Genomic DNA, 11,703 nt, shown 5'->3' on the forward strand with positions numbered 1-11,703 from the left:
CACCGTCGACACGCATAAACTTAATCACTCATCTGTTGTTTTTAAACCTAATCCCAGTAGAAAAACCCTAGCTCTTTTGTCCCAGCAGTTTTGCATTTCTACTTCGAAAATATTTTTAAAACTGTCAGAATACTAGAAATCAGAATCTGAAAAAAGTATGGAATTACAACAGTAAAAAGTCCAACAACATGTGAACTATTGCTAAAAAAAAAAAAAAAAAAACTCGCGTTTTTGAAAAATTCTCTCAATCCTCCAGAATCAGTGAAATAAGACACATAATAAGACACATAATACGCCACACAACGTTGCTGTACAATCTCAATAAACCCACATTTTTAAAACGTTTTTAATTTATAGCTGGAAAATTACATCTTTTACATGAGCCCATTGTGGTGTTACAGGCAAAAAAAAAAAAAAAAACAGGCATCTATGAGTAACCACAGGCACACTATGGGCAGACTTTTACTACACTAGTTACAGCCACATGTGAAAGCTGTGGCGTCTGTTAAATATTGTGTTTAAACTTCATACGGTTGAGGCAGTCTGCTTTACATAGTAACAAACCTGCATTTGGTCGTTTAATGACAGACTGAAGTCAAAAAACAAACCAAAAAAAAAACAATAAGGTCAATTTGGGGGTTTTAAATATTGAACTTATGTACAGGTTAATGGCTCGTTCAAACCAGGGTTCCCACGGTCTTCCTACACTAGTTATACGTCCGCCCCTCCATCGTACACCCCCGCCCCCCACGGCGCACTCATCTTGAATAAAATTAGTTGTGCTTGTCAACGAATGTGGAGAAACTGTACAAACGTTTGGCAAAATGCGTTTTGAATTCAGACGAATGGATCAAACAGGAATATTAGCAACAGATAAAGCCAAGGCATTCACACAATCCATTCTTCTCCATGCTGTATCTGCTGTATATATTTAACAAAAAAAAAAACTCTTTGTTGCCCAAACAGATCATTTGAAGATATGAACGTGAACAGTTATGCTACTGCTTTTATGTCAGCAGGTATTAATAAGCTACTCAGACAAATTATTGTTGAAGAGGGAGAATTGCTGACAGCTACTGAAAGAACAGAGTAAAAAAAAAAAAAAAAGACTTTCAACATAAGATGAGTTCAAGGAACAACTTGAAGAAATATTTATTTGATAAAATTCAAGACTTTCCAGGCTATCGGGAACCCTGTAAACAACTAAATGTGGACTGGATGCAGGATGGTTTAGTCTTCCAGGAGAAAATTTTATCTCAATGATCCCTTACACATAATGGCCATTTAACAGAATATGAAAAAAAAAAAACAAAAAAAAAACAAAAACAAAAACAAATGTGGGTGGGTGTCGGAGGAAATGCGTTTCCACGTGGAAGAGGTATGTCATTTATTAATCGTCCGTCAGGTCCTGAACAAAAAGGACCTCGGAGCGGCTGAGTCCTGCCTCTTTCAGGGTCGGTGGGTTGGACTGCTCCTCGGTCGGAAGGCAGGGCAAGACTCGGCGAGGGAAGTTTGTGACTATCTGGAACTTCTCCGGAGTTTCTTTCAAAGAGAAAAGGAAGTCGTGTATTACCTGTAAAAAGAGGAAGAGCTGAGTGGGTAACCCGGAGCAGCTGAACGCAGCGTGTTGCCGCTCGGTTCATTTGCTAAAGTTTTGAGCGTTTCGAGTTGACATGTGCAAGTGAAAGGTTTTGCTGGGCATGGAAATGGAGTTTACTCACCGTCAGAGACTGACCGAACAGGAATCGTCTCTCTACTCTCGTATCGTTCGGCAGCTTAAACACTATTTTGACACTTTCTGGGTCGTCGGCCCGCGGCTCCGGAGGAAGACACTCCGACTTCCTCTCCTTCTCCTCTTCGAGTGTCTGGAGACAATGCGGATTAGAAATCGGGAGGCCGGGTCGTACGAGCTCTTAGCAGTTTCAAAAACAGAAACCCAAACGACTCACTCTTCGTCTGATTTCCTCTGCAAGAGCACTTTGTCGGACCATCTCCTCCTCTTGCTTCCGTTGCTCCATCTCCGCCCGTTTCTTTCGCTCCTTCTCCTGATCGGCACGCAGGGAGGCGAGGTAGGCCTCGTCCTGCTGCTGCCTCAGAACTTGGGTCTGGTTTCTCTCTTCTCTGAAACAAAAATGTTTGAAGTCCAGTGAAAATGATGCATTTGGAAGTCAAGATTTGCTAACAATAAGGTTAGATATTTTTTTTTTTTACTTTGTTTCAAAAAAGTGAAAAATACATCTATTTAAAAAAAAAAAAACTAAGAAGAAAATGCAGGGCTGCAGGGTATTCTTAATGAAAGAATGCAGGTGAACTAGGACACACCCTGGACTTCTGCTACAACATGCACCTTGTGACCTATGACCAGCGGCCAATAATCCTGCCAAGTCTCTGCGCTGGGCGATAAGGCTGGGAAATAAAATTTCAGGTTTTGTGTCATATCAGATCTGACTTCCGATTTTAATAAAAAAATAAATAAAATTTTCCTCACTTCCTGTTGTAAAAAAATATTGCAAATGACAGAAAATATTTTCAATATTTTCAGTTATCCCTTCTGTGAGTTGTACAACTACGTATTAAGGCTACAAGAATTTGTTTAATTACAAGAACGTGGTCATAATATTAGCAGGAACAAGACTCAATTTCATCAGGAAAAAAAGCATCTTAAAATTATGAGGAAAAAAGTTTGTTTCTATGAAAAAACATAGTTTTGATAGAGTTATCAAGATGTGTAAAGAGAGAAAGTATTTCTATGAAGTGAAACCTATACCAAAGTATAACATCATAAAATGCTCAACAATTGTTTTTGTTATTTTGGAGAACTTTAACTTCATTTTTACATTGGAATTCTCCGAAGTACTAATTCAATTTAAAAGTATTACAACTTTATTTTGGTGATATTATGATATTGTTCTCAGACTTAAAAGAGAAAGAAGCTATAAAACACATTTATGAAAAATTTTAATTTTCAAAAACCAAAAATACGCATCCTTTCAAACTCAAGCAGATTGGCGATTTGTTGTACCGTTCAAGACGCTCCGACATCAGATATGTTTGGTTGGCATCCATGATGTAAGTAAGTTGATTGATGAGGTCCTCTGGCTGAATGACACCCTCCAGCCGTCCCACCACGGTCATCTTGCGGTCCTTCAGCATGATCATGGCCAGGAACGGGTAGGTGTTCTCCCGCAACGCCTGTGACACTAAAACACGCCGGAACACGTCGCGTACGTTTTAAATCGTCTCGATTGAACGCTTCAAACAGTCGTTACTGCACAGTTATTTTAACTCTGAGGTAAATGTGCTTTCATTTTCCAAAAATTAAACCCACTTGTGTTGTTAAAAGCAACAGGAATCTCAATAAGCATGTTGAGTCCTTTTCTAATAGAACTCTAAATTATATCTTTGTATTCACACAATCATTACTGCATTGAATTAAATATTACTTAGAACACCAAGAGGTGAAATGTAGAACACAAACAGCCTCCAAGTTCTAACTCCGCTAAAGGTTATATATTTTTGCACATTGTGACAAACATTTCTTATTTCTTATAAGATCGCATAACGGTCACACACTGAAGAATGATTGTTAGTTTCAATCCTTAAAGCTGCATTTTGTAACTTTTATAAAACATGTTTATTAAATATTTGCTAAAACTATCACTATGTTGAGACAATTTGATAGGACACAGATAATCTGTAAAAAAAAATTTAAAATAAATAATAATGAAGGCTCCTGTGGTCCTACTGCCATCTGCATAAATATACTGATCATTCAGAAACAACCAATCAGAGCCAAGAGGAGGGTCTTAGTGCAGCCAATCATGTATGTGCATGCGCTGCTCATGTCTGCTAGTTAGCATGATGACGACAGAGAAGCACCTGTAATGGTAAGTTGTTTCTCTGCCGTTAGCACGTTGAGCAGTGCGCACATGAGCATGTCAGATGGTGCTAAAACCTTCTGATTGGTTGCTTCTGACTGGGAGCAGTGCATTTCTGCAAAAGTCAATAGGAGTGCTGGGAGGAATGCGGTAAAATTTTATGAAACTTATAATTATGTAAATAAATAATCAAACATGTATTAATCATAGGAATAACAGTGTTACCTCTGTAACCCTCTGGTTTGCTAGTTGAGCATGCCCAGAAGAGCATTCTTGTGTTGAGAAAGGTTATGACCTCTTCCGTACATAACGTGGAGCTAAGAGACAGATAAGAAATAAAACCTTCAAATGGATCAGCCTTTTTTTGTAAGCTTATTTCAGTTTTACATTTTTGACATTTAGATAACCGACTAAAAAACACAAATACTGTACCGGCAAAACTCGTCAGTGTCTTGATGATCATTCCCATGCAGGTACACCAATAGGTAGCGGAGCTCCCGTTTGGCATCATTCAGTGCCTGCATGAGTTACAGTAAACAATGTATTAGATTTTCTTCCAATCTTTTTTGTTTGTTTGTTTGTTTTCATATCTACAGACTCACCTGGCTGTACGTGCCCTGGTAAAACACGGGGTGCGACTGTCCGTATTTTTCCTCAAAACTATGAATGAAAGACACAACGTCTCCGACAGGGTCGGTCACGCGAGCCCTGGGGTCTGGTCTGATGAATCGCAGGGCCAACCTTGGAGCAAAAGACAACACATCACCCAAAGTCCTCTTCCTGATTTGTGATAGCTTGTAATTAAATCCGCTATGATTACCTGAATATATCCAGAAGTGTGTAATATGTAACTCTGAATGGTAGCATAATCAAATAGTAACCCCATCCTAGTAATCCCTTGGGAAAAGAAAAAACAAAACAAAAAAACAGCACTGATTAACTCTATTCCAACTGAAAACATGATTCTTGGTATCTATTTCTTAAATCAAAAAGACGTACCCTCGGCTGAGGCCTCGAGACGATGTAACTATATACTCTGTGGTCTGCTGTGTTGACCTGGAGAGGTCTGGATGGTGGAGGGTTAAACACACTGGGAACTCCTTCCTGCTCATTAAGTCTGTCCTGAACTGCAGCCTGCAACACACACACATGCAAACCCATCAAAATGGAGTTTGTTTTTCAGCATTATGTGCAACAACAACGACAGAGCGATGATAAAATGCGACTGCTTTGTCGTGCGACTTTACCTCTATGTTCCAATTATGCTGCTCTAATGTTCGGCGGCATTGGTCCATTGATTCCAACCCAGTTAAGTCCTGTGGACATAAACAGAAAGTCAGGAAGAAGTCAAAGTAGAAAAGCTGGTTTTAGAACTAATTGATTCCCCCCCATCCCCCGGCTACAGCTTCGAGCTGCAACTAACGCAGGATTGGAATACATTTTTTTTTTGTTCCCGATAAAATGAGGTTAAATGCTGCTGTGTGTTACGTACACATAACTTGGATTATACTAAACGGGCTACTATCAGTGTTTGCTGAAAAACAGCTTATAGGCCATTTCAGGTTGACATTTCAAATGACTTGAGGTCTGGCATATTTGAGCTCCGCACATTTGCAGTGTTTTGAAGGGCCTGATCTTCATTTTTTTAGACCTTACATTCGGTGAGGCTCATGTCAAGCTCGGTCATCCCGGGCACGAGATTAAAAACTAAAATGAGTCCAAAACATTTGCTTTCAACAAAGACATTGAATTTCTTGCTTTCATTTTTTGTAATTTCTTGTTTGTTTTGGTGATTTCCACACTTGTGTACAATGGTGGCCGAAAGTCAGTAGATTTGTTTTATCTGTTTAAAATCGATTTTGGGGCATTTTATATCGATTCCGAATCGTAGTAAATACGTATAGTGATTCCTATGTGAATCGGCTTTTCGTCTTTATTTATGCCGTTTTCTAAAACCTTTGGTCAGCCAAAGCTCTTTGATTTGCATGAAGTTTTTCTATTTCGTTAAATTAAAAAAAAAGGTCATTTAGTTTTCAAGTACCTGTACACCAAATATCAAATAAGAACGCGCGAAGTCCAGATGTCATCATAGATGGGAAACTATTTGTTGGTTAATTTCTTAAATTTAAATATAATGCTAAAAAAATGTGGCAAGTTAAAAGCCACTTTGTTCTAAGGATTTTTTCCCCTTTTACTCTTTTTAACACTGAAAACATTTCTTATACTAATAAAATTCAAACAACTTTTTTTCAAAAGTAACCACATTATTTAGCTAGTATGACAAGGTTTTTGCTAGAATTGAGCAAATATAGAATAATCTGTGACAATGATAAAGCAATATTAACATGGAGAGTAACTTAAGTGCTGTAGATGTGTAGATTATTCTGGTTTTACATTCAGATGTGAATGAGACTTTGGTTCAGTTCAGTGCAATGAGTTGGGATCTGATGTGAATTGGCGATATAAAAAAATAAATTGCGCCCAATGGAATATGTCAACACCTTATTTGAAGGTATACGTCAAAATAATTGCAATAACAACAAACAGAAATCCTGTCCAACCACAATAAGTCTTTTCAGCCTTTTAACTTAGCTAAAATATGATTGGATCTGATAAAAAACACTAAAGTAATCGTTTTGTAAACAGTTACCTAAAGATGACTAAAGGAGTTGATCGCCTGCCAAAATTAGATTACTTAAACAAATCGAAAGAGAATAGAATATACATTTGACTCGAGTGCAACTGAGCTAAATATGACTTGATTCATACGACTAGCGTACAAACAGTCTCCTCAACACACATCAGACTAAAGGGACAACATTACATTGCCAGGTCTTACAGTCACATCCTAACACGTTGAATAAACGAATCTGAAACACTGAGTCGTCATCAAACTTCAGTGTCAGTCTGAGAATGACAGCTGTGCTAATGTTGACTTAGCAAATGTTAAGTAGCCAACGATAAATGGAGACACAATCCAAGATTAATATCCCTAACAGTCGAAACATTGATGTTTCTGATTCACAGAGTTTGTGTCTATTAGAACTATGTGGCAAAATTGACGATTTTTTAGCCCAACCACGTCCCAGAAAGTCTGCTAACTTGTTGGTTAGCTTAGCTCCTTTTTGGTAGCTCTGCTTCCAGTTGCCGTTGGGGGATCGTTATCGAAGTTAAGTGTATGGAAAAAAAGGCTTTCCACACAACCCTTCGACCTGTTCACAGCGACCAGCTGTGAGTGGAAACGTATCGACATTGGAGGTTTCAAATGGAAGGGTGTTAATGAGGATTTTTGGCTGTCTACCTGAAATTGAAGGAGTTTTTCGGTCTGCGCCTGGGATAATTCTGGCTCCTCTGGCGCCGCCATCTTACCTCGCCAATCATCTAGCCAGGCGTAAGAACGTCAACCGTCTTTTCCTGCTGCTGGTTGCGTTACCGCACGCCCCGAGCGCTGCTGCCGCCTAGTGCTTTGGATGTTCTATTACAATTGTTTTTTGGATATGATTTCTATGTACTCTCTACTGTTAACAAATCACTAAACGTTTCACTAATTTTGTTTTTCTTTCTTATAGGTAAATTGATAATACAACTTTAATTAAGTTAAAACTAAATAATGGGTTCATAAATTTAATATTGTGTATCTAATTCACACAGGCTCAAAATGACAGTTTCTCTAATACTTGCTGCTGGACTACTTTTTTATCCTTAAGAGGAGTTAAATATTAAAGTGTCTTTAAAACAATAATTGCAGATTAATCATATTAAACTATGCAGAGCTTACTCACTGAAATGTAAACCATCAGCTTCAGTTTGATGCTTGTCTACAGTTCTTGAGTAATATCTGTCTGATGATGTTGCTAAGACGACAGTTCTGGGTGAGGTTAGTCAGGTTTTGTATTCACGTTATAGTATTAATAATGGATATAAACAGGAAGTCTCTACAATCTTTTAACATAACTGAGTAAAACTGTGATTTCATTTCTGCCCCCAGAAATGATGAAATATTAGAATAAAGCCTGTTATCTATAAGGATAACATTATAGTCCTGTTTATAACAAAGCTATAGTAATAGAGTATTGGATCCAGATGTCTCCAATAGTTGACAGGTTTTATACCATTCAGAGTTGTATTAACTTCTGTTTCAGCACAACATCCATCCCCGCAGCTCAGTTCAAGACCGGCAGCATTACTAAACTGGAGGAACACATTTTTAAGACTTCTGTTTTTGTTGTTCCACCTTTCACTAGACGCAAACTTTTCTTTGTCCAAAACGTTTTTTCGCCAGCAGGGTGAGAGTTCGTTTTAAAAGAATAAATATCTCCTGAGAGTATTGCTTAACAAATTAAACGTATTTTTGATCCTCCTAGCCATCATGACATACTACAACTTAATTATACCATATTCTAAACAAAATATGTCAGTGTATAAGCAGAAAGTAATAGTTGCATTATCTAGACACTGACCCTACGTTTTATATCTTGGAGCATTGAGGACACAAAATACCAAGCAGTAACCAACTGAGCACAAAAAAGTCTTACGCAGTTCTCACTTCATGATATAGGATAATATGAATATTTTCTAGAATTAAAAAAGGCACATTTAGAAGAAAATAAAATTCATCCTTAACATCTCGTACATTAGCACGAAATGTTGCAAAACCATTTGACTTTTTGTGCACCACCCAGGGTAGTATTCATGCTAAAACAACCCCCAAAAAACCTTGCGTAATCGCTGTCTGATTATCTTTGTGGTGACCAAATAACATTTGATGTGTCATCTTGGGCATGTTCTAGAAACTTGAACCACATATGGGCTTGTGTGCCATGGCTTTTGAAAGTTTCAGTCTGTTAAAATACAACTACGATATAAGACGCTGTTATATCGTTTTACATCATGTGTATGCTGTAAAAAAGACAAGAAATAAAGCTCTGAAATGTTTCAATGTATGTTACGAATCTGCATAAGTCTTAGGTTTCACTTTCTGAATTGAAAGACAAAAAAATATTTAATCTTTGGTCATACTTTCATTTTTCTGTACCACCACTTTTCACACACAAATCAATACTGCAAATTTAACACAACATAAACAAAATTTATTAATTTGCTTGCGTTGGCATTTGCATTGCAGAAGTCTTAAAGTCAAGTTAAAAAAAAACAATAAATGAAAAGGTTTATTTTGAGAAAACAGACCTAGAATAGAAGTGAACATTTTAATAGATTAACTGGACAATATCTTTTTTTTCCCTCCTCAATGTTTCTGCACAATTGTGATATTTATTCCAAAAGAGCTAGCCTGTTCTACTTTTTCCCCTCGACCATAATGATATGATATCCAAACTTCGTCTTGACAGGTGGGTCTGTGTAGACGGGTTTATCCATCGAACTGACAGGTAGAGCAAACGCTGCCTCCTGGAAAGGTCCCACCATGGAGCCTCGCGTCATCCAACCCAGGTCACCCTGTCATGGAAGAGCAATATTCTTGATATGAGTAAAAGCGTGATGCAAACATTAATATTTCCAAAACTGGACATATACATTTATACTAAGATAACCACTTCATTGACGTTTCTTTCAATTTCAGAGGAAACCACGAGTGGGTGTTCTGGTCTCTGATGCAGGTGGAATAAAGAGGAGTTGATGCTAAATAAAACAGCTGTCGGCAATGACGCAGTCAAGAATCTTAAGATTCATGGTTTGATCATGACTAAGAGATCATTGTAAGGTCACTTAGTACTATTACCTTGCACTTATTTACAGAAGGTGTTGTTTTCCAGCAAACGGTGACACAAACAGAAACTTTGCTAAAAGATGTGATGTGGCAGTTCRTTCAAGTGTATCTGACCTCATTCAAACAAATATATGATGGAAAATGTAAAACAAAAAATAATTGTGAGCTCAACTACAAGAAGGACGTATGCGTAGCACTAACTGGAATTGTGAAAATCAAGATGCAAAAATACATAGCTAGTAATAAAAAAAAAAATAACCACAAAAAAAAAAAAAAAAAAAAAGAAGAATCGGCTGGCTTATGCGCATACTTACTCCTTGTCTTGCTTTGTCTTCACTGTATTGTGTTGCTACTTCACTGAAACGAACTCCAGCTTTCAATTTCTCCATGGCCTCCATGCATTTTCCGTGCTTTTCGCAGAGAATGTGTCGGACCTGGGGAGAGAAATATGTTGGGAGGTTTACATATACGATTAGCTGAATCTGATGATTCTTCAGCATTACTGAAACCATACAGCCAGGTCAACATTTCCTGACAGAAGACATTTTATATGTTCTACTTATGCCTCATGAACTTTTTCGGATTTTGTCACAATATAAATTTGTATGTATATTTTGGGGAAAATTTTGTGAGAGACCAAGAAGAGGCCTAGGATTCTTCCTATCCTTTTCAAACAGAAAAGTACTGGTAAACAAATTATTTTGTTCTTGTTTATGTATGCACGTGATTTCTCTTTCGTACTGATTGCTTTGTTTCTTGTTTTTAAAAACCTGTTTGACATAAATAAATCAAATCAAGAACATAATTAATAAATGTAACGAAAATGAAACACATAATTTTCATTCCATGCTATGGGAGCTGAGAAAATCCACAACCATCCACCCCAAATTGATAAATGGAGGCAGAACCAAGCTGTGGGGATGATGTTTTCTTTAGCAAGGACAGGAAAGCTAGTCAGAATTGACAGGGAGACAGATGGAGGTAAATACAGGGCTATCCTGGAAGAAAACCTCCTCGTGTGTCAAGGAAAGGCCTAGTCAAAGTCCACACCTACATTTAGATGAGACTCTGTGGCAAGAGTTGGGAACTGATCCAATCAGACCTTCTCCAGTTTGGCTCGGCACTGCAAAGGTGGTTCTAGAAAAAGAAACATCTACGCATGTCCTACCACTTTACAACTGATGTGCTCCTTTGTGTTGGTCTTTCAACAAAAATTCAAACATAATACAATTAATGTTGCGATAATAACATTGGAATATGTGCAGATTTTACACCAATGGTACACAAATAAAATAAAATGTTTTAGAGGTCAGACAAAATGTGACAAAAACCCTCAATAATACCATCTATATTGGCTTTTTTTTTTTTTTTTTGCAGAGTTGCTGGAGTTAAAGTGTATTTAGTGGATACCTTAACAGCTGTGCCTCCTTTAGGCGTTTTTTCCTTTTTGTCAGCGTCTGAACTTCCTGAAGCAGCTCCTGCACAGACAGCACCACAGCACACGTCACACCAGAGTGGAGAGCCTCACGTTATTCAGAGTAATGTTAGTGTAAACTCTCCCATTACACTGAAGTACATCAGTGTATGCTAACTTACAGGCTAGCACCTGCAGCTGACAATATCAGATCATAAACAGCAGGTACGCTGTGAGACACTGACCTTTACCCCCCTTTCCACCTTTTCCTTTCGGTGGCATTCTTTCTGCTAAACGTGGGTTTGAGATTTAAACAGAAAACGTACAAATAATAACGTGATTTCGAGTGTAGTAATAAGCATGCGTAGTAAACTGCTGCACAGGACTGTTTTGGTTTCTTCTTCTTTGACTTGTTAGTTAGTAGCGAGCTAAAACAAGCCACAGCGCCATCTCGTGTTCAACATCGTCTTTGCAAAGTCACTTGGCTGGTAACTTTTTTTTTTTTAAATTTATGTACTTATAAATATACTACCTGTTTTTTGTTGTGAACTAATCAAAATACACTGATATGGACAAATGTTTAAGACTGTAAGATATCTTGTTTTTCAAACACTTTATTGAATCACTGTTGCATTTTTGATATGGTGTTTATACAGTTCAACAATAAACAGAGATTAATTTACAGG

General features: G+C 37.6%; 2 protein-coding genes across 2 annotated transcripts; both read right to left on the minus strand.

Annotated features, from left to right (window-relative positions):
- Positions 1-330: 330 nt before the first annotated feature.
- Positions 331-7,286, minus strand: faf2 (Fas associated factor family member 2). Its single transcript, XM_008419538.1, has 11 exons — positions 7,180-7,286; positions 5,126-5,194; positions 4,878-5,012; positions 4,699-4,775; positions 4,481-4,619; positions 4,311-4,396; positions 4,104-4,195; positions 3,023-3,200; positions 1,950-2,121; positions 1,722-1,865; positions 331-1,573 (listed from the first exon to the last, which is right to left on the minus strand). Exons 1-11 carry the CDS (start codon positions 7,240-7,242, stop codon positions 1,391-1,393), a joined length of 1,338 nt encoding a protein of 445 aa, XP_008417760.1. The 5' UTR covers positions 7,243-7,286; the 3' UTR covers positions 331-1,390.
- Positions 7,287-8,946: 1,660 nt separating this feature from the next.
- On the minus strand, positions 8,947-11,419 carry pin4 (protein (peptidylprolyl cis/trans isomerase) NIMA-interacting, 4 (parvulin)). Its single transcript, XM_008419539.2, has 4 exons — positions 11,263-11,419; positions 11,014-11,081; positions 9,918-10,037; positions 8,947-9,332 (listed from the first exon to the last, which is right to left on the minus strand). The coding sequence occupies exons 1-4, from the start codon at positions 11,297-11,299 to the stop codon at positions 9,174-9,176; spliced, it is 384 nt and encodes a 127-aa protein (XP_008417761.2). The 5' UTR covers positions 11,300-11,419; the 3' UTR covers positions 8,947-9,173.
- Between the last annotated feature and the right edge of the window lie 284 nt (positions 11,420-11,703).

Source organism: Poecilia reticulata, linkage group LG10, assembly GCF_000633615.1.
Source record: "Poecilia reticulata strain Guanapo linkage group LG10, Guppy_female_1.0+MT, whole genome shotgun sequence".
NCBI lineage: Eukaryota > Metazoa > Chordata > Actinopteri > Cyprinodontiformes > Poeciliidae > Poecilia > Poecilia reticulata.